Source organism: Eurosta solidaginis, chromosome 1 (assembly GCF_040869045.1).
Source record: "Eurosta solidaginis isolate ZX-2024a chromosome 1, ASM4086904v1, whole genome shotgun sequence".
NCBI lineage: Eukaryota > Metazoa > Arthropoda > Insecta > Diptera > Tephritidae > Eurosta > Eurosta solidaginis.
In genome coordinates this window covers 366468111-366495847 of record NC_090319.1, presented here as the reverse complement: position 1 = coordinate 366495847, position 27737 = coordinate 366468111, and the positions used below count along the sequence as shown (strand labels likewise).

General features: G+C 37.8%; 2 protein-coding genes across 3 annotated transcripts in view; one reads left to right on the top strand and one right to left on the bottom strand.

The window, feature by feature from the left end:
• The window catches only part of Cyfip (Cytoplasmic FMR1-interacting protein Sra-1), a 37154-nt gene extending 24986 nt beyond the window's left edge, over positions 1-12168 (bottom strand). Inside the window, exons 1-13 of one of the 2 annotated variants that reach the window (XM_067762901.1) lie at positions 12086-12168; positions 11583-11807; positions 11338-11517; positions 10296-11279; positions 9567-10234; positions 9332-9505; positions 9150-9268; positions 7751-7863; positions 7489-7688; positions 6886-7421; positions 6723-6817; positions 6272-6658; positions 5765-5992 (exon numbers count right to left, since the gene is read on the bottom strand). In XM_067762901.1, coding sequence (XP_067619002.1) covers positions 5783-5992; positions 6272-6658; positions 6723-6817; positions 6886-7421; positions 7489-7688; positions 7751-7863; positions 9150-9268; positions 9332-9505; positions 9567-10234; positions 10296-11279; positions 11338-11517; positions 11583-11789 — 3873 coding nt within the window. In that variant the 5' untranslated portion in view covers positions 11790-11807; positions 12086-12168 and the 3' untranslated portion in view covers positions 5765-5782. Of the gene's footprint in view, positions 1-3251; positions 5993-6271; positions 6659-6722; positions 6818-6885; positions 7422-7488; positions 7689-7750; positions 7864-9149; positions 9269-9331; positions 9506-9566; positions 10235-10295; positions 11280-11337; positions 11518-11582; positions 11808-12085 lie in introns of those variants that run through there. The other variant, XM_067762900.1, reaches the window with a different exon arrangement.
• Positions 12169-22794: 10626 nt separating this feature from the next.
• trus (programmed cell death 2 like trus) lies at positions 22795-26409 on the top strand. Its single transcript, XM_067762897.1, has 3 exons — positions 22795-23084; positions 23305-24494; positions 24558-26409. The coding sequence occupies exons 1-3, from the start codon at positions 22977-22979 to the stop codon at positions 24811-24813; spliced, it is 1554 nt and encodes a 517-aa protein (XP_067618998.1). The 5' UTR covers positions 22795-22976; the 3' UTR covers positions 24814-26409.
• Positions 26410-27737: the final 1328 nt, after the last annotated feature.

Here is a 27737-nt window from a genome sequence, read left to right as displayed (position 1 = left end):
CGCTGAATCCAAATCTGGCCTCGGAATTGCTCTATCACCTCTAGTTTTCGAGATATCCTAACCTAAAAGGCAAAAAACTCCGTTTTTGCCCATATTTGAGGTTATGTGGCCTTGCAGATGTTTTCTTTCACCAAAACTAAAGGATAGCATCTTTAAATACAATTCTTCTTCTTTCAAATGGCGTTGAGTTTGTTCAAATAAATTTTTTTTCGTTGAGATATCGCATTTGGAAATTTTCATGTTTCTTGTGGTGTGGTAGGGGTGGTTTCTAGGGGTTAGGGTTGTGTGTGACTTGGTACCCGAGGGTTAGATAGCGTAGGGATGTGGAAAAATAAGACTCAATTCAAGAAAATTAGTAATCGATTATATCATGTCTATGTTATCTCAATCGATTTTCAGGTGTAGGAAACTTTAGAAACTTGAAAATTTCAAAATGCGATATCTCAGCGAAAAAAAATTGTTTTTGAGCAAACTCAACGCCATTTGAAAGAAGAAGAATTGTATTTAAAGATGCTATCCTTTAGTTTTGGTGAAAGAAAACATCTGCAAGGCCACATAACCTCAAATATGGGCAAAACGGTGTTTTGAAAGAAGAAACTTGTATTTAAAGATGCCATCCTTTAATTATGGTGAAAAAAAAAACATCTGCAAGGCTTCATAACCTCAAATATGGCAAAACGGTGTTTTTTGCACTTTTAGGTTACGATATTTCGAAAACCTGATAGAGCAATTCGGAGGTCAGATTTGGATTCAGCGCATCATAAACCTTCGGAAATATATAGTCTGGTTTCTGGGTCTGAATGTTGGTTAAATTTTGTCGGCCTGTGTTATCTGGCTGTCTGAAAAAATTCCTATTAACTATAATGAATAAAAAATTTTACTTAAAAACAGAGTACCGCACGCAATTTAAAATTGTTTACTGAAATCAGGCTAGGTCCTACAGAAAATATTTTTAGGAAATATTTTTTTTTGATATACCCAGCAAACACATTCTCTATTTTTTGTTGGAACGTTTTAAAAAGAGCGTAATCTCGGATCGATAAAATTGTTAGAAGACTAGTAATTGAGTGAAATATTATTTGAAAACTTGGTCAAATTAAAATTTTTGGTGCGGGATCGAAGGCCGCTACGCAGGAAGGGATTTGCGCAGAGCACTGTTGATCGCACAGAAAGCCACTTGTTCAAAAATGGAATAAAATTTTAAAATAAAATAAATAAAAGGCGAATTGGGGATTGTGTCATTTCCTAACCCCTGTCTAACCTTCCTTAAATGTATGTATATCTTAGTTAAGAGTTTGTTCGGTATATGAAATTTAGGTGTTTTATTTTCCGACTAGTAGCGCCTATACGCGAACTACTATTTATCGCCTGCTGACCACTGTGCAATTCTGTGCAAATAAAAGAATAATAGTAGGTGCTGCGTCATAATACGTCGAAAAAACGCGATAAAACAAAGATTGCTACAACAACAACATGCACATCTAAATACATGTGATCATGATATCGTGATACTTGGTACTACGTTCCACTTTGTGGGTGTGGTGAGTGAACTTGAAGTATACGCATTTTTATCGCAGAAATGTTTGTTTATTACAAAGCTAATCTTGATATACATTTTTAAGTATTTGCGTATATTTTGATGTTTAGTATTTTGCACCGTTGTACCTACAAGGCATTTAAACTTCAATGACTCCAGTCGTGAATTACCTACTCGCGATTACTGTTTTGTTCGGCATAAACTAATCAAGATAGATATAAACTTCTATATATCAAAATAATCTGGGCGAAAAAAGAAATGCATTTAGCCATGTCTGTCCGTCCGTAAACACGATGACTTAAGTAAATTTTGAGGTATCTTAATGAAATTTGGTGTGTGAGTTCCTGGGCACTCATCTCAGATCGCTATTTAAAATGAACGAAATCGGACTATAATCACGTCCACTTTTTCGATATCGACAATTTCGAAGAACCGAAAAAATGCGATAATTCATTACCAAAGACGGATAAAGCGATGAAACTTGGTAGGTGGGTGACCTTATGACGCAGAATAGAAACTTAGAAAATTTTGGGCAGAAGGCGTGGTAACGCCCACTTTTAAAAGGAGGTAATTTAAAAGTTTTGCAAGCTGTAATTTGGCAGTCATTGAAGATATCATGATGAAATTTGGCAGGAACGTTACTCCTATTTCTATATGTATTCTAAATAAGAATTCGCAAAAGCGGATGACGAACACGCCCACTCTTTAAAAAAATTTTTTTTAAGTCAAATTTTAACAAAAATTTAATATCTTTACAGTATATAAGTCAATTATGTCAACATTCAACGCCAGTAATGATATGGTGCAACAAAATACAAAAATTAAAGAAAATTTCAAAATGGGCGTGGCTCCGCCCTTTTTCATTTAATTTGTGTAGAATACTTGTAATGCCATAAGTCGAACAAAAATTTACCAATCCTTGTGAAATTTGGTAAGGGCATAGCTTCTATGACGATAACTGTTTTCTGTGAAAATGGCCGAAATCGGTTGAAGCCACGCCCAGTTTTTATACACAGTCGACCGTATGTCCTTCCGCTCGGCCGTTAACACGATAACTTAGGAAACATCGATATATCTACTAAACTTAGTTCACGTACTTATCTGGACTCATTTTATCTTGGTATTAAAAATGGGCGAAATCCGACTATGATTCTTTACGAAATACGAAAAAAGGGATGAAACATGGTGATTGGATTGGTCTTTTGACGCAAAATATAACTTTAGAAAAAACTTTGTAAAATGGGTATGACACCTACCATATTAAGTAGCAGAAAATGAAAAAGTTTTGCAGGGCGAAATCAGAAGCCCTAGGAATCTTGGAAGGAATACTGTTCGTGGCATTACATATATAAATGAATTAGCGGTACCCGACAGATGATGTTCTGGGTCACCCTGGTCCACATTTTGGTCGATATCTCGAAAACCCCTTCGCATATACAACTGAGGGCCATTTTAAAACCCTCATTAACACCTTTCATTTGATACCCATATCGCACAAACACATTCTAGAGTCACCCCTGGTTCACCTTTATGGCGATATCTGGAAAAGGCGAATCAGGAAAATTGTGGAAATAGTTTTGTCTAAGAGTTTTTTTATTTGCTGAAATTTCATTTTGAACCAAATCGGGCCACTTTTGGGGCAGTTTTCGGTTCGTTTTTTGTTTGTTTGTTATTAAATACAGTTTTTCCATTCAAAGCAAAAACAAAAAGTTACTTTGTTAGAAAATGTGTAAAACTATTTATTTATCAGCATTTTTTTAAATATATATAAGTATGGAATATTAAGTTGCCTTACTGTGACATGTAACTCATTTGTCTTAAATGCGCAAACAGTATTAAATATTGACATAAAAATTCTTTAAATCCAGAGCTTAAACAATTCCATTTTAGCGGATTTACTGAAGAATATATTAAGACATTTTTTCATTTTTTTTTAACTGCACGTTACACAGTTTACTAAGTATGTATGTGTAAATATTCGGATATTATTGTTTGTAATTATTGTTGCTTTTTAAAGCCAAATACAAATTCTTGCCTTTATTCGTTTCTGTTGCATAATCTTTGGCCTACTTGCTTCCCTCTCCGCTTTTCAACACGCCTATCATTGATGTGTTATATGTTTGTATGTATACTTAATAAGTTTTCCAAAATGCATACCTATGTATATATACATTAGGGTGGGTCAAATGTATTGATGAAAAGGCACATCCAGTTTCTGAATCTATGGGTCATACTGAGTAATATTGTCCATGGGACCATAGGTCTCAAATGAATTTCGAGCCTACCTAATTTTGTCAGAAAACTTTATATCCCAATCCGAATAGCGGCTCTCACAAATAAAATACATGAAAATAAATGTCAAATTCGGATTCGGATTGGGATATACAATTTTCTAACAAAATTAGGGAGGCTCGAAATTTATTTCAGACATATGGTCCCATGGGCAATATTACTCAGTATGAAACTGGATGTGCACCTAAAGTTTTTTCCCCCATTTTTCCCCACAAAATTTGACCCGCCCTAATATACATACACTTGTGAGCAAACAATTAGCAAAAATGAAGTAGTATATTACGAAAACTGTGAAAATCAAAATCAAAAAAGGCAGCCGGTTCTATGTACCGGAGCGACTCGGCATTTTTCCCGCCAAAGGGCTGTAATTTCAGTGTAACCTCACAGCTACAACAACAGAACTTCTGGAGCATGCAGTTTTGTAGTCCAATTCCTTATAGTACACCTAATTTCGAAAAAAATTTTAATTCTATAAGTTTTTAAAATTCTTTACGAAATATTTAAAATTTTAATTTTTTAATTTGTGTACTAAAATTTGAGTATGCAGTTTTGTAGTCCAGTTCATTTTAGCACACCTATTTCAAAAATATTATCGGAATCAATTTGGAAATTCGAGGACTTTTTTGATATCTTCCTGAAAATTACCAAATTTGTATTTAGATTTTTAGTTGCTTTTTGACCATGCAGTTTCGTAGTCGTACTCGTTTGAGTCAAGTATGAGGTCTCAAAATTCGCAATCTTTTTTGAGATTTTTTATGCGAAGGGTGTTTCAGATTTTCATTAATATAACTTTATTCTTCCAAAAAAATTCCCAAATTCCTACAAATATTTTTAAAAGCTCGTGTTTTCGACTTTTCGATAATGTTTTCCAAGTTTTTTTACGCAGTTTTTAGTAGTGTGAAATTTACGAAAAAAAATGGATAAAAATACTCTGACAAAATTTTCAAATTCTTTGTATTGCTATTTGTTTACTCGCAGGTGTATGCATGTGTGTATATTAGACTGGGTCGATTTATTAACCGATATCGCGCCATCCATTTTTCGATAGGATTTGGGCTCAAAAATTTCTACTATGCATACCCAAAAAAATAATTTTGGAGTCTCCGAAATTTCATTTTTTTTGACTTTTTTTCGACTTTGATTTTTAAGGTTTTTTTCATGACCTACTAGAAACATTTTCATTTGATTGTAAAATTTTCATGTATACCCTGTCCGACCCAAAAATGTCCGCTAAGAACGTTGGCGATAACAGTTTAAAAAAAAAATAATTTTTTTGAAAAAATTAAAATTTCTTTTGAAAAAATGAAAATTTTTTTAGTAGGTCATGAAAAAAACCTTAAAAATAAAAGTCGAAAAAAGTCAAAAAAATGAAATTTCGCAGGCTGGAAAATTATTTTTTTGGGTATGCGTAGTGGAACTTTTTTTCCTGAACCCAAATCCTATCGAAAAATCGATGGCGCGATATCGGTTAACTTTCGTCCATACAAATCGACTCACCCTAGTGTATATAAATAAATTCTACATTAGTTTATTATTTTTTATATCTATAAATATTTGCTGTATTCAAATCGGCAGATTATGAGTTTATCTGGTTAGAAGCAATTTTTCTATAACGTATTTTACTTTTTTAAACTGAGAAAAAATTTACCAACCAACCAGATAACCTGGCATATGTTATAGTTGAACACAGTTAAGTTTTTGTGAGGATTATTCATTGTACGTGTTGAAAAATTGTTTTTTTTTCGTTTATCTCATATTGAATATTAATTTTAAATTGTATATATAGAAATAAATTCCTACCCTTAAATATTTTATATTTAAATTTGATAATGCTTATATACTTAAATGTGTACCTAAAATAATACCATTGCAATAGTACATTTACATATATAATAGCATTTTAGTAATAAGAGAGAAATATTATTAAGAGCATACCTTACTAGCTTATTTTGCTTAATTATTTGTCATGCTTTGACGCAATTTGCTTGGATCTTGATAATGTGAGGATATCATTGTTGGATGTTGTGGCGGCGGAAAACAGCGTACATGTTCAACATTGGAGCCCTCGCCATCGCCACCTTTTAAATATTTATTGAGTATAGCAAAAATTTGTGAATTTAGTACTTGGAAACGGCGTATGCGATCAACCATGCGTTTCAGTTTCTAAAACAACAAGAAAAAAATAAAGATTTAAATTTTGCAAACAATGTTTTTGTTAATTTGAGACGATTTTTCAAAATGCAACTCGGTACATATGAAAGGCCAATATCGACGGTCAAACATATTTAGAAAAACTTTTACTGAAGCATTTTGTGCTTGATTTTACTTGGTACAGATTATAGGGCTGCGAACAATGGTATGGTAAACAAGCACACTAACACCATATAACGGCTTTTATTATGATACCGAGTTTCCGTATATGACTTAACTATAAGTACTTACAATTCCTTTAACATCCTCATCTTTGCCATCAACGCGTTGTACGCGCAAAATGTGATAACAAAAATCCAAAGCCTCAAAACGTCGCTGTTGCCCCAATAACACAATCATAGCGCAACCAGCCCAATTTAAACCCTCACCGAAGAGTTCTTCAATTGTATATTCTGTGCCGCGAACTGGTATGCAATAAACGAATTGCAATGCTGACCATAACCGATGAAATTCCGAGCATTCATCAACATGTATAATACCGTTTGCTGGTGGTGGACCACTCCATATTGGATCATCCAAATAGCTTTTAATACGATTGAGTATTACCTCGAATATGCTGAGACCACAGCAAAGGCGTTCGCGTGTGAGCAAATCGCCTTCACGTGCAATCATTGCTTGCTAAAAAATTTATTTTTATTTAAAGATGCCATTCAAGCAGTTTTAAAACATGTAAGCTGCTAACCTTTGCATTGCCAATTTTTTCTACATTCGAAACAATCTGCAAATTTGAAAATTGTGCCTCCAAGCGTTTTTGTTTAGCTTCTGGTTTTTCATTTTCTACGGTGAAAATATGTTGAGTATTTGCATTATTAAATAGTAAAATATTTTACTCTACAATTACATACCTTTACAGAAAGGACGCGGGAATATATTTTGAAAGAGCGCTGCATGTAGCAAATCACAGACTTCTTCTTGTGACAAAGCTTGCTCGATAAGCAAACAAAAAATTATACAATTTCCTAGTTCACGAAATGATTGAAATAAATCAGTTTTTGTATCTGGATACTGTACAATATCGGTAAGATGTGCCTGATAGTAGCTCAGTACACCTGGTGAACCATATTCACAACGTGGTAATTTGCAAGATTTTGGCATTGCACCCATTAATGTTTTTGTAAACTGCAGCAATGTGCCTTGTATGAGTGGCTTAACAATATCTTTTAATATAATATCCATAACAACAGCTATACCCTGATAGCCAAGCAATCGACACATTGCATGAAAATGTGGCGCACCAATGAAGCCTGTATATTGTCCAAATTGTGTGGAATAAGCGGCATTCAATTGCTTTGAGCCCCACAAGTAGAAATGTGCCATCTGTGGTGGTTTTTCGCGTTGTATTGGCTGCGATGATGCCAAATTTACTTTACTGCGCACAAATCTGGTAATGAAGAATATTCAAATAAAATAACATACAACTTTTGAAGTTAAAAATATTAAATTATTACCTATTAGTTGCTGCATTGTAACAATAATTAACCAAAAAGTCATAATTCAATTCCACAAATACATGTAATGTGATGCGTCCATAAGGCGCTAGTACATTGTGATTTGCCTCTTTAACCATGGCATCAAAGTTATCTAACGCTAAATGTTTGCTAAGTAACTTGTGACATATACGATTCGCTTCCAAAAGTCCTTCGAGTTCCTATTTTGATTGGTAATTTATAGGAAAAAACTAACTGGTGGTATTTTAAGTATTCAACTCACCACAATACCCGTGATATCATTGCCTTCGAAACGACAAATCGCTAATTCAACACTTTTGTGCATATTTGCATTGATGCGCTGATTTATGAGCTTGTTTAGGTCAATAGAGCGGCCTGAAAATGTAAATATACTTAGTAATTAAGTGTATTATTAATACAAGAAGGCATGTTTAGTATGTATTAAGACATTTTTTAATTTATTGTACTTTGCAAAGGTTAGTACATAAAGGAAGGCGATATCAAAACTATTCATTATTTTGTTGTGATAAATACGCTCCTCCAGAGAGTACTTAGGTTATGGAGGGAACACTTCTCTGCTCTCCAAAATAGAGACAGCGATTTACCGCACAGGAATGACGAACCCGATTCCGCAATCGATGTTGATGGAATAAATGTCCCCCACTCGATTATGACGAAGTTCGAACACCATCAGCTCAGTCAGAATTTGGAAGGACCTCTGCGAGCCGTTCGAAACTGAACGAGGCCACAGACAGGGCCGAAGTGGTAAAGATGGGTTTGATGGTGAATGAGGACAAAACGAAGTACCTGCTGTCATCGAGCAAGGAGTCAGCGCATACGCGCCTTGGCAACCACGCTACTGTTGGCAGTCATAATTTCGAAATAGTAAATGACTTCATTTATTTGGGAACCAGCATTAGGAACAACATCAGCACTGAAATCCAGCGAAGAATCAATCTTGCCAATAAATGCTACTTTGGACTAGGTAGGCAATCGAAAATCATACTCTACAAGTCACTTGTCGTACCCGTCCTGCAATTTGGTGCAGAAGCATGGACCATGACAACATCAGATGAAGCGGCTCTGGGAGTGTTCGAGAGAAAAGTTCTTCGAAAGATCTGTGGACCTCTAGGCGTTGGCAATGGCGAGTACCGAAGAAGATTTAACGATGAGCTGTACGAGCTCTACGCAGACATCAACAGACCAGGGAATTAATACGCAGCGGCTGCGCTGGCTAGGCCAAGTTATGCGAATGAAAGATGACGCTCCGGCCAAGAAAGTGTTTCTATGCAGCCATTCCGCTTGAAGTAACAGGTGGAAATACACTCCTCGCAGTTTCTTGACGATGTTTGTGGATGATCATTTGTATGCTACTGATCCGGTGCGTTCAGGGAACTGGCACCAATAGGGTACTATCTCCACCACTTTGCGAGTGATTTGATATAACCACGCCGAACCTACTTTTAGGAATATGTGGCCGCTAAGACACTTGCTAAATAAACAGGCAAGTAAATTACGGTGGGAAGCTATAAATTACTCTGCGCATCCCTTTAATCTCATTCCACTTCTGAATTACGCGAAATAATCTGAAATATTTTCAAGCAATGGTTTGCTGTAAGGTAGGTATAGTGCACATATGAAACCGTTCATCACTTACTTACCTAATAATTGCACATGTCGTTGCTTTAATAAAGTTTCATAGCGATTATTGCGTGGATATGAATTAAAATTAAAACCTAAAACTTCACACTCCAAACGAAAACGTTTATCCAAGAAAATGCTGAAATTTTAAAATAATTTTTATTTGAATGAAAAACAAATTTTAATGCTACGATTGTCATACCTGCCCGCCAATTGCTTGTAGTGTGCAAAAATTTGTTCGCTTAACTTATATACGAATTGATCAAAACATAAATTGACTTCTGCCTCCACCTCATCGTAGAGAAATTGTTTGCGAAACACAGTTAGGGCATAGTGAGCAGAATCGTTATATAAATCTAGTGGATATAAAACAAATCTACAAAAAAGAAGTATATTAACATTAACTTTAAAATGTCTCCTTATTAATCCCCCCTTACTCCATCATTGAAGGCTCCTTCGTTTGCAAAATATGATCGGTCAATATCCACGGCATAGACATCTCAATTGGAAATTGTATACGTTTTTCCATAGTGATCAAATCTTTACATTCCTCATTATGTTGATGTTTTACTAGACATTTGTTAACTTTACGACCCATTGTCATTTCCAAATAGAATTCACGATACCACAGTTGTGAGAGATCGCAACACTTTTGTAGTGTATCACTAAAGTTAAGCAAATAACTCCAATAAAACGATGTTTTATGAAATGTATCGATTTGCATTAAACAATTGCCATCGATGTCTTTGCGTAGAGTACGTTTGCCACCACTTTTATCTGCAATCAATGACTCCAACATTGTACGCACCATATAAAGTTGGGTAGATGAAGGACCAACGTTCAAGCGTGGCACTTGTATACGAAAACCGCCATCAGGATCCTTTTTACCTTTTGCGGCTGGATCATCTAATGGCTCATGACCCTTTTGCCAATCGGCCGCTGTTTCACGCACAGACGATATAATACTACGTATTAAATCTTTCTTGTTTTTCACGGCCTTACGTAGCGGTTCACGTAATGTTAATTGAACAAAATCCTGTAACTCAGCATATATATTGCGGCGTATTGCTTCACATAATACAGTTTCAATGCGTGCCATCAAAACCTAGTGAATGTAATGTATATATTATTTATTTAAGAATTATGTAGGTTTAGATTTTACTTACCTGCAATCCCTTAATCATAGCAATTACTTCGATAAGGGCGAATTTCTCCTCGGAAGTGTAATTATAACGCGTTGCACGCTCATATTCTTCTGCCTCAACGGGACATTCTTTATTTTGATGATGATCAGTTGGATGTAATAATTTCCATGAATATAATTCAGTTACAACACTAGTCCATTCTGAGAGTAATTGCAACCCACGTAACGCTAAATCAGACGTAGCACGATTTTCAGCATCTGTTGGATTTTCTTTAACTGTTGTTGTTACTTCGTTAGTGTAACGTGCTAGCTCGGATATATATTTAACATGATCTTCACGCACTTGTGGTAAATGTACCATTAAATCAGCTTGTGGACTTATTGCATTCGAGCTTGACAAAGGCCATTTACTGGAATCGTAATGTTTGCTACGTTTTATATAATTAAATGGTGCAATTTGCATATCGCCAAATAAAGGCACAACTTCTAAATTTTTGAATATGCGATCGATACGATCCAAACGTATTTTTTTCTTTTGATCCAGCTTATTTATATTACATGCATCGCTATCCATAAGAAAGAGGCCAAACCCCATAACTTTTACAAGCATGTGCTTTTCTTCTGGTGTTATATACATCTTTGTTTCAAACATATGCACACATATATTGACTACATCCGATAGGAGATCTTCATAGCCTACAATTTTTTCGAGTGTATCTTTAACAGTATCGCGTATTTTGTTTTGAGTTGCCAAAAACATGGATAAGTTTTGCGATTCTTGTAATGTATGCGAATCGGACATGACTTTCAGAAATTGCGCTGCACGGCGATATGTACTGTAATCATTTTTGACGCTCGATTTCATATTCTTCAATTCATCCAGTACCGCAAACATGTTTATAAATTTGCCTAGCGTTAGTAAATAAGCCTCAGACACGAAATCCTTACGTTTTTCAGCATGACACAGGCGCTTCACTTCTCCTGAAAATGCTTCAATAGCTTTTCGCTGCAAATTAATGTAAATACTTAATAAATGTTGCTCAATAAAATGAAATTAAATTTACTTGGAAATACATGAAGTTGAGTAATTTATTGACTTCTGGTGCTAGCACCTCGACTGTCTTTTCATAAATTTCCACGCGATTAGGTTGCTCATTCGATTTTGGTTGAGGTATAGCGCGTGAGCAGCAGCGCCAAGTGTAAAGCATGACGGCATGTTTCTGTCCTTCATCGAGCAGAACGTTCTAAAAATGTATTAAATAAACCAATTAAAATATCTATATAACAGAACCATCGACATTAAACTCACCAAATTAGCATGCGTTGTTGCCTCTTCGATATATTTTGCAATACCCGTTACAAAACCATTACGATCCTCAAAGTTCGTATCGAAATTGGCCTTGTATATAATTGAGCATGGTTGCGCTTCAATGCATGGTTGTTCATCGGGCAGCGACAACTCATCGAGCACTTCCACATTGGACAGCGCATCGGCCAATGTGATCTTTTCGGTCATTTTATACAATTATTTACACTGAAATAAAGTAAAAAATGGGATGTTAAATTAGCATGATAAAACGAATAGTGATACGGTGTATATTGCATGCAACGATTGCAACAGCGCATAAATCATCGATTGGAAACTGGGCGGGTCTCGCGTCGGTCTGCGAGACAAGTGTTTACGTTGCAGCACACTTTTTTGTAGTTCGTTTTTTGCATTCGCTTATGATTTTTGTTCTTTACTTTGATTTTATTCTATACTTTTGCTTATTTAACATTTATTTACACATATTTTATGCACATTATACTCACATTTAACTGTTAAAAAATGTTTGTTATTTACGCGACTGCCATTTGATGTGTAAGCAGGAATTTTTGACTTACCCACACACCCACAATATCGAATACATTTAAATTTTTTTATAGTAAACAATGATCGAATATGTCAAATCAGAAATGCCAAAGAGAATAAGAGAATGAAAAAACGCAGTGCTGCCACACTGCGAGAAACTTTAACATTATTTACAAGAGCTCTGTTAAAATAACATTATTGCCTATGTAAATACAAAAGCTGCATAACATTATTTCCTATGTCAATACAAAGCTCTGTTGAAATACGCAAATGTACTACACTGCGAAAAATTTAATGCTTTTCAAAATGGATTAATGTGAGCCTGGCGACAATGATGGTTTTGTTGTCGTCACCTGTGTTCAATACATGGGTGCACACATAAGTTAAGGAGCCCAAGGACTAGGGCTCCAAAAAGTTAAAGTTGGGGGCCGCCCCGCGGCCCCATTGCAACCTGAAAAGATCCAAATAAAAATAGGTTTTTCCGCTTAACAATATTTACCATTTATTTCCGTTCAATGTCAAAAACAGACTGACTCTATCATTAACTTAAACTAAGCTCTAAGCTTCTACCTTAGTCTAAGTGATTTCATAATTGCTGACACTGCACTTCCCACGATTGGCCAAAATAATATTTTATCGCTTGCGTAGCGAATCACGCGACTTGCATTTTGTCCGCATATCATATCGCTTACGCTGCAGTTCCCATGGATTGTATTTTGTGTGCTTACGCAATATGATATCGGATCAATTACCTACGTTGGCTTTGCTTGTGTTTGTTGAAGTGTGGTGTCAGCACATTCTTACAAGTAAGTGTGTCTGCCCCCTTGTTAAGTACCCCCCCTTTAAACATCTGCGTCCCACAGATGAGCTCCTTTTTCAGAGGGATCCTTTGCATGGCTTGGCTGGTCCTGATCTGTGGTCTGATTTAGTCTAGGAAAGTTGATTGCAGTAGTGAGTTTTCTCCAGATAATGTAGCATACGGCTGCCAGAATGGCCAAGGCAAGAGCGTCAAAAATTAGCGCAAAGTGAAAATTATTGCCAAGTTGTTTAAGCTGATTAATATTTTCCATGCTCAGGCCGTGAATGTAGTTAAGGTTCAATTTTAGTCCTTCGCTCGTGATGTTTACCAAGGGCGGTGGCAGGGCCTGCGCTGTGCGTACTGATCTGCTGGTGAATGTTTCATTTCCCACCGTGACTGTTTCGTTGTTCAAAATAATGATGTACGTTCCATTTAGGGTTGTGGAGTAGTTCCTCCCTTGATTGCCTTGGAATATGTTGTAGGATGACCGGCCATTCCCTTGAGTATTGTTCCGATTCGTCCAGTTGTATGTAGATCGTGATCGAGGAGGTAACGGTGGTCTCTGAGTAACTTGCAACAGGGTATTGGTGGGGACAACTACTCTATTTGGAGTGTTTGTATGGACTATTGTGTTCCTTAACGTTAGGTTCTGGATGTCAAGGCAGGCAGTGTACGCTTCTGGCAGTGTTTTTGGCTTCTGCACTATAAGCATACGCGACAATTCTGGACTGAGGCCCCGTATGAAAACATCGAGTGCCCTGTTACGGTACGTTTGCACAAGGACCGACACGCACTTGATTTTGTTCACTATTAGAGACAACTGATGATTGACCGTTGCGCAGAAATCATCTAGTTTTGAACCTCTCTGAGCTAGCTGATTCAGTTGGTGCTCTAAAGTCCTAATGTCCCTTTTGTCTGCGTAATGCAGCGATAATACCCTTTTTATTTCTACCCAATCGCTATCGAAAACATTATATGCTACCAGTGCTGCATCGGCAAAGCCACGGATTTTTGCCTAATATGTTGCAGGATGGCACGATAAAGGGGCCTTTCCTTGACGATATCGTAGTCCGACAGAATTCCTTCAACGCTGTGAACCCAAGAGATGTATTGAGAAGGGCTGCCTTCAAAAACTTGCAGCTCCTTCACGCAGTCGGGAAGTCTGCCAATATCCTTTAGGTCTTGCTCCGACAGTGGTGTTCGCACCGCTGCCAATACCCCCTGTGGCTGCGTTCTTACGCCACCCTGTTCTACTCTTCCCAATCGCTCATCGATTCTGGCAAGATTTTGTTCTAAACTCGCGTTATTGCATTAAATTTTCCCTAGCCTAGAGTTCAGAGCAACACCGTTGCTTTCTATACCCCCAAGGCGTGTCTCAAGCCGCCTAATCTGCTCGAGGAGAGCATTGATGCCCCCATTAAGTTCATTAACTTTCGTGGCTAAAGCGTCCATTTCAGATTAAAAAAAATTTAGTTTGAGATTAAAAAATATATTTTTAAATTTTAATTTGGCACAGGGTGGCTCTTTAAAAATTGTTTTTATTTTTTTTGTGTTACTTACTGGCGTTCGCGATCACCTGACGGGATAGTCCTTATAGCACAGACGGTTTGTTTGTTTTTTGTTTTAGTTTTAAGGTTGTCCTTACACTTTGACAGTTTCCTGCAAAGAAAAAAAGGACTTTAGTTACATTTGTGAAACTTTTACCGTGTTCTTATGGCAACGGCGACATGTACCAAGTTGGCGTTTCACAGTACATTAGTCTTTAAATAATTATGGTTTTGGTCAGGGGAAGCTGTGTCACTCCTTTTTAGTCGTCGACAATCAGATTGAAGGCAACCTACTCAGGCACAGTTGCTCCACAACGCTCTGGACATATTGCGAATCTTTAGCGTGTTCTTATGGGTGCGCTGAAAGTAGCGCAAGTAACGAGTGACCGTTTCCAGTGTGTGCTTATGTGTACCCTGGAAACTCCACAAAATGATAAGCCGGCCCAAGTGTGTTCTTATGTGTACGCTCGGGTTAACTTTTAAAGCCGGCCCAAGTGTGTTCTTATGTGTACGCTCGGGTTAACTTTTTCAGAAGGAAATTTTTGCCGTATCCTGAAGGGAGCGGCAAGTTGCATATTGCAAAAAAAAAATTTTTGTGTACATGTTTTTCTCCGGGACCGGACGGTGTTCCTAGTTGCGTGCTTAGGTACTGCGCCGAAAACATGTATGAGCCTATTTTAAAGTTATTTGAGCTATCTCTGGGATCTGCGTCATTCCCGGCACTTTGGAAACAGTCTTTTATTATACCCCTGCATAAAAAAGGTAGTAGGTCAAAAGTTGAAAACTACAGGGGTCTTTGAACAGATTGTCACCAATCAACTGCAATATCAGTGTTCTAGTCTTTTATCTCCATGTCAACACGGTTTTATTCGTCAAAGGTCTACCACTACAAATTTGCTTGTATTCACCTCTATAGTTATGGAAGGATTTTTAGCGAACAAGCAAACGGATGTCATCTACACGGACTTCAGCAAAGCATTTGATACCGTCAACCACGAGTTGCTTATTCATAAGCTTGATTTACTGGGCTTTCCGTTTCACCTATTAATGTGGCTGGAAAGCTATCTTTCTAACCGGGCCCAAAAAGTCCTGTTCAAGTGCAATCTGTCGGAATCGTTCGGAGTTTCCTCCGGCGTACCCCAGGGAAGTCATCTAGGCCCTTTGCTCTTTGCACTTTTCATTAATGACTTGCCACAGACAATATTATATTCCCATACTATAATGTATGCGGATGATGTAAAACTTTGCTACACTTACTGTCCTACCGATTTGAGTTCCTTGGATCTTCTTCAGGCCGACTTGGACTCGTTCCAATGTTGGTGCACAACAAATTTACTAGCTTTAAATTGCTCTAAATGTAAGCATATGACATTTCACCGAGTGAAGCCAGCATTGAAATCTTATGTAATAGATGGTACGCCTTTGGAGCGTATATCTATTGCAAATGATCTAGGTGTCCTTTTTGATCCGAAATTGAATTTTAACATGCATATTTCATCTATAGCCAACAAAGCGTTGGGTTTACTTGGATTTGTTAAAAGATGGGCTAAAGAGTTCGATGATCCGTACCTCACTAAGGTTCTTTACACATCGCTGGTTCGTCCAATACCCGAGTATTGCTCATGCGTTTGGTCCCCTGTTTCTCAAAAGCATATAAAGCGTCTTGAGTCAGTTCAAAAGCAATTTTTGATATTTGCATTGCGCGGCCTTAATTGGGACTCAAGTCTCCACCTTCCTCCATACAGAAGTAGACTTCTTCTTATTAACTTACCCACTCTGGAAAATCGGAGAATATTACTGGGGGTATTGTTCATCCATAAGCTCATTATTGGAGAAATTGATTCCGCGGACCTCCTCAGCCGCTTGTTTTTTGCGGTTCCCCCTAGAGTATCCAGACACTACGTTCCTTTCTATTTACCCCTTTGTCGACGAAACTTTGCTAAAAATAATCCTCTTCTTATCTGGTGCGCGCACTACAATGACTTGTATAGCTGCATCAGTCTTGAATGTACTTTTGCCACTATACGTAATGCAATACTTGCCTATCTAATTTAAGAGATACAAGCTAATTTAATTTGCCGGCATTTTATTCCTTCGATAAAAACCAGGAACTATCTCGCTTAAGGATGGAGGAACATTTATCAACATGTATCATTAAGAAGGAACAAGACAGTACTGTGTTGATTGGAATCTGGTGCATTCCAACAACGTAAAAAACATGCTTTTTCATGAGTCACTGACCGGAATCGTATGCATTCCGGCAGTATAATCTTATGGGTCAGGCATCGAGCTGATTGGAATCCGGTGCATTCCAACAACACAGGTCATGTTACTTTTTTATGCCTTGTGATGGCGTATCCTCATTACACTACTCTTAGCACTGCCGGATTCCCATGACATGCTGATTGGAATCTTGTTGCATTCCAACAGGGAGATTGGAATCCACTGCATTCCGAAATCATGCTGAGCGGAATCTGATGCATTCCGCCAGTATAAGATTTCGGCATAAGATCTTATTTCTGCTCATATTTCTTATTATTATTATATTCTGAAATTAAATAGTAATGCTCATTAATATTTCTTTGTTTGTAATATAACATTGTTGAAAGCTCGATATATCTTAAATTTTATCTTTTGAGTTGTATATTTATATATCTTTTATATTATGCAGTCGACCATAGTTTGTCGTCGACTTTAAATAATAAATAAATAAATAAATAAATAAATAAATAAATGACACGGTCACAGGAGTCGTTAACCATTTTTCGGCCTTTGGTATGGTGACGTCCGTCCTAGAAGTATAGGTATACGGACTCACCCAGCCAGTGTGATTATACGTGCACTTGGAATAGCAATAGTGGGGCCGTAGGATAATTCTCTTATAAAATGTTTCAATTTTCGTGTTGAATTTTATTCGCGCGCCAGAGGATCTTAGGGGTCACAGGCTCGCTTCTTTTGATATTATTCCTGTATAGCCCTCTGAGGGCTTTTAGGATTGGACGTAGTAATTTATTGCGTGTAGCATCACTTTTCACTCAACTTTTTGTTATTCACTTGTTTTTTTTTTTATTATTCGTTTTACCTCTCCTGGGGATAGGAGCTTTTATACCCTGGAGGGTCCCGAAGGGAATCGCAGAGTTAAGCTATCGTTATAACCGGAGGGCCCCCTCGAAGGTGAATCTCGGTTTTGGTATTTTCGTTATTGGCTGTACAAGCCTTAAATTATCTAAGCTGAGGTCTTGCCTCTCTATATATTTTTTTATTCCTTTATCGGTAAAATTTCTATTATTTTTTTTTCTTAGCACTCCACTATCACTATCACTTTGTCACTAATCACTATGGACCTCACATTTAAGGAGGTCCTTTTTTGAAGGACCCACTTGCCAGTGGGTCCCTGCTCGGGCGCCAGTTAAGGAGCCCAAGGAATAGGGCTCCAAAAAGTTAAAGTTGGGGGCCGCCCCGCGGCCCCATTGCAACCTGAAAAGATCCAAATAAAAATAGGTTTTTCCGCTTAACAATATTTACCATTTATTTCCGTTCAATGTCAAAAACAGACTGACTCTATCATTAACTTAAACTAAGCTCTAAGCTTCTACCTTAGTCTAAGTGATTTCATAATTGCTGACACTGCACTTCCCACGATTGGCCAAAATAATATTTTATCGCTTGCGTGGCGAATCACACGACTTGCATTTTGTCCGCATATCATATCGCTTATGCTGCAGTTCCCATGGATTGCATTTTGTGTGCTTACGCAATATGATATCGGATCAATTACCTACGTTGGCTTTGCTTGTGTTTGTTGAAGTGTGGTGTCAGCACATTCTTACAAGTAAGTGTGTCTGCCCCCTTGTTAAGTTATATCTTGCTACCCTGCAAAAATCGCGAGTACTCCATGTGTGGAAATATGGTCCAATGCGATGGCCTAGGACTGGACCATATACTTCAGCTCAGCATTACATTAGAGGAATCCATGGATTATCCACATGAATAAACATCGTGTAGTGATTACAATCGTTAAAAACGATCAATGATCGGCTTATAATATGTTCGTGTAGAACATGAGTTGGTCCATTGCTGCATTACAGTGCAGTATAATGGTAAGTTAGTACTCCAGTATGACCCAAGTGGCCCACATGATCCAACGATTTTTGCAGGGTACTTACAGTTTTTGGAATGTAAGACGAGGTAAAATGTTGAAATATTGTTAGCTTAGAGAACAGTCAAAGCATCACGGCCAAGTAAAGCGTCAAAAGGACTACAGGACACTTGGCCTTTTCTTTTACCTAATTATCGGCAAACGTTTGCGGGAAATAATCCCATTCTTAGGTAGTACACGCGTTATAATGACTTGAACAACTGTATGAGCTTCAAATGTTTGTCTGCCACTTTACATACTCTCATAATCCTGTGCTGAGGCTAATAGTTTGATATTTTTCTTATGCGTCATGTTAATTTATATGTTGTAACTTCTACCTTCGATGGTTAATAAAACAGCATAAACGTCCGGATTAATTATCTTAATACTTTATTCTTCAGTCGGCAATCCAATAATCAACCGGAAGTCCACAATCCTCTCTTTTCTTCCTTTACAGTGATGTATTTTTGCGTATTCTATTAATTAGTTGACATGGTTGCATTTATGATCATACAACTCGGCCAACCTGAAACTGTATCGACCTCGATACATTATCTTAATTTCTATTTTCACTGTCGTACATTTCTTAATCTGATACAATTCGCTATTTATGTTCAGAGTTACAGCTCGCACTGTATTGACCTTGATACATTATAACTTAATTTCTATCTTCACTATCGTACATTTCTTAATCTAATACCTAATCTAAAACAATTCGCTATTTGTGTTCAGAGTTACAGCTGGGCCAATCTGACACTGTAATCGACCTCGATACAGTATAACTAAATTTCTACCAAATATTAGTCTGGTTCCCCTACATCTCTATCGGGACATTTGACGTTTTTGCTGCATTCGTATGTTTTGTTCCCACTCCTGGTTCATTGAAAACGGTTCGCTAATGCCTTCAACTCATCAAGTGTTTTGGCTGGTAACAGTAGATGTGCATTTAACACTATATTGCCTGTGCGCCTGTGCCGTCTATTATGAAATCGATGATTTTCTGTTTCGCATATGTTTGCCCGTTTTCTTATTGCCTGCATCAATAGAACGTAGCAATGTAATGTTTCGCTCTTTTTGTCCCACTTGCGTCTTGGCAACATCTTATAAACTTCGTTCCTCTGTATCGGCACATCAAATTCCATCGTAAGGGCCTTTTTTAACTCAGCATAGCTTAACACTTTGGTGGTGGTAAGGAAAACTTTGGCCGTTCCCACCAGGCAGCGACGAAGAGCCAGCAATTTAAATCATTCGTCTACTCTTGACGACTCCATTACTTCTTCGAAGTCTTGAAGAAAATGTCCCACCGTCACTGATATATCATCGCCACTGAACTTGAAAACAGCATGCTCTATATCGGCAAAATCCAGTCTACGTTGCTGTTGTACCCCAGTACTAGCTCTTAGCTCGTCGATTTCCTTCATTAATTTTAACATCTCCATACGTTTTCGTAGCGCCACCAGTTCGTCATCCACACTTATGGTCGCGGCTCTTACGTCAATTGGGGCAGAGTTTGATGGGGTGGTAGCAAAAACATCGTGAACAGCAGGTGTTGAATTGAATTCAACCAAAACATCGGTAGTAGAGGCAGTTGGAACGGCAGTATGAACGGCGTTGACGGCAGTGGCGGCAGAGCCAAAGAGGATAGATAATTAATTAATAATTAAATTTTTTTTCTATTTCAGCAGAAATATTTGATTTTCAAGGGGACATACAAACAATTGTACGATGTATTGATCGTAACAGCCTTCATCTACGAGTAGGTATTTCTTGTTTTTATGTTGTTTTAACCCGCGACACACATATACGCATGCTTCTACTGAAAAAAAGACAAATACGTACGTACAAAATCTGCACCTCCACCGGTAGCTTGGTATAAGTACTGAAGTCATTCCGGGACCAAAGCATGACATTTGAATGTAGCATGGCTCAATTTCTCTCGGATCGTTCAAAATTTGTCATACAATGAGTAGCTCCTTGTGGAGAGACTGTCCTTCATTCTGTCCTAGAGGCTAGCACTGCCGCGTCTACCGAAGAAATACATATCTATAAACGGGTACATATATGTCACATACAAAATGCGATGTTTTAGGCTAACCCCAAATACTTGTTGTCTTCGCGATTTCGTGAAAACAGTTATGGCCGCGTTTAAGTGCCCATCCGTTCCTTCAGCACCAAAGCTTGGCTGATAGCGATACAAAATTTTCCTTTATTGCTAATTGTTGTAATGAAATTTGTCATGCCGCTACTTTCGAACACGAGTAAGGTTCCTAAAAGAAGTGGCCGTAATCGGTATATATCCACGCAGAGTTTTTATATGTATATCAAATATAGCCTGTAAATTGACTTTTCGATATTTTAGTACCTAATTATTGCCTTCAAGTAGGGAGCAATATCTTCAGATATTCCTATTCAAGGAGGAAGTGCTAAAAAAAATACAATCGGCAGACAACTATGTCCACTTTCTTTATAAAAATACAAACATATACATATAAGATATCTCTGTAACTTACGAAGAGCTGCAATCTTAAAAATTAAGGGGAACATCCTCGTAATGATGACTTAAATTACGTATTTTGAAAAACTGGCGTGGCAACGGCTTATTGGCCCATGTATTCTGACGACCATGACACAATGTCCCTTAAACAAATTAACATAAGGCACGATATACCTTCGAGGAGATTTAGGCCGAGCTTCTCTTTCAATCGGCGTTGTTTCAACCCATTCCACATGGCATCTGCGAGGAAGATGCATTTTCGCTGAAAAGCTTTTCATAGCAGAAATACACTCTTTGCGAGCCCACTGCTAAGCGGCGATGTTGATGTTGATTTTCTAAGTACTTTAACCCAGGTCCTTCGGGGTAGTAGGTAATCCTGTTACAAATATGAGTGTATCATACACATATTTAACGGGCGAGGCTCTGGCGACCCCATGTTTCTCAGGGCACCAGGGGGTGGGGAGGGCGGAATGGCTTAGAAGGTTTAATGTGGTCATATTAATCGTTCCCGAGATGGTCGGGCTAGTACCACAATGGTGCTTTGTTACCGGAACGTACCGTATCTATATCCGGCAAAGGACCATCAACATCGCTAGCACTCCCCAAAGCCTTCGGGGGGTGTCTTTATCGTTGACATACGGTGCACACGGTGCGAGTCATCATATGATGTTGTCTCACATGAATGTTTGTGCCGGAGATGTTGGTGGTCGAGCATTTTGAGCTTGTGGGAATGTATCTCTTAACTTCAGGCGCCTTTTAGCGCTAGCAATAAACGAAAATATTGAAAGGAGCCATACGTGTTTTAAAGAAAGCAATTCACACCTAGCGTCAGCAGCACTGTGCGACCCGGCGCAGCGCGGCAAATTTGATCAACTAGGCAAAAAAGCCGCGTTGGGAAGTGTCGCGCAGTGCTGCTGCCGCTAGGTGTGAATTGCCTCATAAGAATACATGCAAAGAATTTTGCACCATCTTTTTTCAATCTGGGCAAAAGAGTGTGGAACTCTCCTTCCTCATATCTTGAGGATAAGATGTCTTGGACCCCCCATAGCCACGACCTTTTTCTTTTCCTTTCCTCTTCTTCGCACAAAAATGAAATAATTACACCTTCAAAAATTGTGTCGTCCATTTTGCAAACAAAAATAAACACAAACTTTTGCCGCAATGCGTCGCTCGATTGCCGCTTAATGTGAATTGCCAAAATATGTCGCTCTGTGAGGCGCCGCTGCCGCTACGTGTCGCGCAGCGTAATGTGCGCGTGCCTTTAAATGAAAAACAGCGGCGGCATCTGCCTATCACATTTCACGTGTGCGAAAATTTCACGACATCTGCTTCTCAAGTCTGTCAATGATCCAGAGCATTCCCGTGAGAATTGAGCGTGAGCCGGAGCTGTAAAACTCACTGGAAGACGGCAATTAATGAACACATGAACACAAACACCACCACTTTTACGCAAATATACTATACAAGCTGGCATACTTTTAAGCTAAGGCCACACTGAGCTGCACTACACTGCGCTTCAAAATATTATTTGCATGTATTCTTATGGAACAATTCACACCTAGCGGCAGCAGCACTACGCGACGCGGCCATGAGCGGCAATGTTGATCAAATAGGCAAAAAAGTGAAGCGCCGCTGCCGCTACATGTCGCGCCGCTAAATGTGCACGCACCTTTAGGCTGCTCATGTGTGCATTTATCCGCTGGTGTTCTTCTTCTTCTCGCAAATATTTGTAGCAAAAAATTTAATCAATCAACACAAATATCCCTTTATTTGTAAAAATCGATAGACTTAATAAAATATCATTTACAAAGCAAAACTAAACACTTTAAGCTTTAAGGAAAACGAAAGCTAATTGCTTGTCTGCGTGCGAAAAATGGCTAAAAATAAAAGCACTGTCTACCTCGGTTACGAGGATGAGGAAATCACTAGCAATCATGGATCCATATTAAACAGTACAGTGAATAAAGTTGGTGGAGCTCCGGTGAGTAAAATAGCGTAATATTTTTGTTGGTGTAGAATTACATGCAAAATAATATATACAGCATGTATGTCACTCTATTGACAACAGGCTCTGCAGCAAAACATCATGCAGGATGCTGACGCATCTGTTTAAAAGAATTAATTAAAATTGATTTTTCTTTGTTGGTAATACATTTTTTCTTCGCCCCACTCATATATTTTTTTCGTTAATCTTCACATAGGATTGGCCCTCTGGTGAGATAAAAGTGCCTTCGTGCCCGCTTTGTGGCACAGCACGCCCGCTGATCGTCCAGCTGTACGCGCCCCTGGAACAGTCACAATTTCATCGCACCCTTTATGTATTCGCATGCTTAAATCCAGCTTGTTCCCAAAACTCAAAAAGTTGGCTATGCATACGCACACAACACTTGGATACGCCAAGTGAATCGGAACTAATTAACGCTGTACCGCCACCACTAACAGCTGGTGGTGGTGGTGGTATGGGCAAGAAAAAGAAGAATGCCAAACATGCAACACAATCACAAAAAATTTCATGGTGCAGCGGTGCTGATGACTGGGGTGACGCATTGGAGGAAAATTGCTTTGTCGCCGATAGTGGTGTTGAGCGCATGGATACTGGTGCTGATGATTTGCAATATCAAAATGAAGAAAATGGCAATATAATTCGGAAAAACGATAATTCACCAACATATAACGTCCATATGCCTCGTGCTGTGGATTCTGGCAATAGTGATGGATACGAAGATGATGATGATGAAAGTAATTCAATGGATAACGAGTTGGTTTATAGCCTCAGTCAAATCGATATGCATTCACCACAAAATGCAGTTGAAGATCCAAATGCCAATTGTGCTGCTGGCAATGCAGCAACTGGGGCCGGCGTTGTAGATGGTTTTGGTGGTGGTGGTGGTGCTATGGTGGGTTTTGGTGGAGCTACCGCTACCATATGCGCTGAAATTGAGGGCGCTGAAACAGATGTTGTATTAGTGGAGACACCATTAAAGCCGGAACGTGATTTGATTGCCCTATTAAAACATACCGGCACACCAGCAGCACTAGGTCCACTTGCTAAAATAGCAGATGTTACTATTAAAGCATTTTTCCTTGCAGTTGAAAAAGAGCAACGTCATAGACTTGGAGAATATGACAACTATGGTGGTGCGCTATCATCAGATCATACACGTGAATTATATCAGGAGTATAAACGGCAAGATGAAGCAGCACATTCGCCAAATGGTGCGGCAGCGTTTGCTAGTGGTGGTGGTGGAGCTGCTGGTAATAGTAGCGGTGGCGCTGCTGCAGCCCTTGGCGATGACCAAGAGGTTTATGAAAAAACGTTACCAGCGCATGGTGATATAATATTCCATCAATTTATTAGCACTATACAACAAAATCCTGGACAATTAATAAGGTAACTCCATTTTGGTGACTTAGCCAAATATGAACATTTATACAATCTTATTACATTTTTAAGGTACTCACGTGATACGTTACCCTTACTTGTGGCCCCACTTAGCGAACCCATACCCAAATGCGCCAACTGTAATGGTGAAACTATTTGTGAAGTTCAAATACTTTCTACACTTATACCGAAATTGCGCCTACAGCAGAACAATGAACCCATACCCATTGAATATGGCAATGTATTAGTATTTACATGTCTCAAATGTTGTTGGGATACACCAGATAAGATGCGTTATGAACGTGTCATCGTTCAAGCAGAGAAATAAATTTGCGAGAGCGTATAAGAGTAGGTTAAAGATCCTATTAACATTTTTCCCCGAATCCCTTAATGACATAAGTCTGACGGCATTAAGTTAAATATCTACCTATTAAAATATTTAAATACGAAAGTATGTATGTACCTAAATGCGTTTGCAAAGTGGAACTACTTCAATTATAAAACCAAAAGAAAAAAACAACTAGAAAAGCTTAACAACTTCCCTGTCCCCATACAAAGCGCTTTGGAATGCCCACGCCCATTATTTTTTTGTATTGCTTAATTGAATAATATGAATATATATTATAAAATATTATTTTTATAAATAATTTGACACCTATTTACCTTATTTTGGCTATTTTATTTTGTGAGTCAAATGTGATTCCTGAACGTAGCAAAAACAATTTTGTTTACCACGTTCAATGAGTCACATGTGAACATATAGGACCATAAGAAATAATTTAAGTTTTCGAATCACAATAACGGTAAATTGATATATAAATATCAAAAGCGTGTATAAGTGTGCTTTTTTGTTTAATTGAAGTTAGAAGTATATACAAAAATTGAAGAAAATGAGAAAAAGGTATCAGAAAAAAAAATTCGAAATTTTCTTTCATTTTCCTAAAGTTTAGATCTTTTGATATGCGCTCACATAGAATTCACAAATATATAACGACACGTTCATACCAAGAAAGCGTCTTTAAGTTGTATAAAGAAATGAGTCACATGTGACTCATGAACTTATTTCAATACGCTCTTATGTGACTCATTGTACAGGGAAGTTGTTAAGATGCAAGTGACCCCTTTTAAGCATGTGTATATGTACGAGTACCGGTCCTAACGCTGTAAAACGGTGGGATTTTTTAAACTATAAATTAGTCTGCACACGTGTAGTTACAAATCTTATTAGGTATCTAGCAATTAAAAGTTTTAAATTATGTATAACCAAACAAATTACGTATTTATGTAAAGATATTTAAAACTAAAACCCGAAAACGAAATTTATGTAACAGCGAATGCAAATATGATTAGGTAATAGAATTCACTCAGCGATTTAGTTTTAGGTACAGAGCAAAGCTAAGCTGTTTTCTTTCAACACTTATTGTAATTAAAGTATATGTTTATAAGTATATATAGCATTTCTATATACCTTCTTGAATAAGGTTTAAACTGTATGTGGGTTATTTAATCTTTTGTTAAAAAACTATTTTTATTTTAAAGGTTATTATCTGAGTACTCTGCAGCAAAGCACGCCAATTCACAATGCTAAGCTTGCAGGCACTGAAGCAATCTGTTGATATTAATTAGTAAATTTAAATATATCATTCTATTTAAGCATTTGATTGTTTTAAGTAAAATTTATTTATTTAAATCTATAACTCTTAAGGCCTTTATCTATAGCGGTTAAAGTATTTATTTTTATCAGAAAAGATTATTATTACCACTATCAGAAAGCCGCCCTTTACCGTTGTTTTGTTTTATAATATAAATCAAAGTTTTATGCTAAAAAAATGCAATAACAAAAAGAATAATAAATATGCAGCAAGAGATGAGTTTTGAAGAACTGTGTATGCATAAGCATGACTTAAAAATAAAATTATGAAACTTATTACCAAGTTTAATTTTACTTTTAGAAAAATTGGTAAGTATGAGAGGCGGAAATTTTTCTCTAAGAGAAAAAAGGTGCTCCTAAAACCGTTCTGCCGTTCGAAGAGGTCATATCAGTTGTAGCATTATGCATGGGGCCCCCTTATGTCAATACGTCAGTAGCATTATGCACCATGCTCTCCTATGCCAATGCACTTTCTATGTAGACCACACAGTCATATTGCGTTCACATTACAATATCGACCTAAATACATTACGTTTACCCCAACGCAGCGGGAGTTCAACATCACATACAAATGCCGATAGCAAGACCTATATCCGGTTACATTTAATTGGCGCATTAACCAATTCTTTAATAGCGTGACCGAGCGTCAACGACAATTTGTCAATGTGCCTGCCAAAATATTTCTACAGTAAATGTCTAAAATTAGGTCGAACTAATATGCTGACTCAGAATGTAAATGTTAAGAATGTATGAGGGTTAGTGTAATTACGTATGTGTAAAATAGATAATTTTGTATAAAAAGAAAGACATTTCTCTAATAAACTCAATGACTATTTTTCGCTACACTTAAGCGGACTTCTTTTCATTTTTCTTAAATATTACAAAGTCCAGGATCAAAGTGGTATCTAAAGCTGCGCAATCCGGCCTGTACTGCAACTATATCCGCCGAAGATCTACCGTTACAACAAGGGTACTGATGTGAAACCTGATAACTGCTTTACGTATATGACGCCTCCCGTTTCTTACAATTATTACCTTGCTGTCCTTGTAGCAGTCTTTTGCGACATCCAATAGGAGCGATCACTTTTTTTTTAAACAGATACCGGCTGCATATAACAATTATGACGAGTCTATGTGAGGTCCGACCAGCACAATCTAAAATGATTATTTTGTGGAAAAGGACTACACCTATTGCCAACAATCCCCCAAGGTTCTTGCCCAAGTCACAGGACCAGTAACATCAAAATTCTGTAATTGAGACACATCTTTTTTCGGGTTCTCGGGTTCTGAGCAAAAATCCATGATGTTGTTGTTGTTGTAGCGATAAGGTTTCTCCCCAAAGGCTTTGGGGAGTGTTATCGATGTGATGGTCCATTGCCGGATACAGATTCGGTACGCTCCGGTAACACAGCACCATTAAGGTGCTAGCCCGACCCTCTCGGGACCGAGTTATATGGCCACATTAAACCTTCAGCGCACTCCCAAGTTCCATGAGGAGCTTGGGGTCGCCAGAGCATCGTCTGTTAGTGAAACAGGATTCGTCGCGGATAGGTGAGGTTGACAATTGGGTTTGGAGAAGCTGTATATTGCGCTGGCAACCT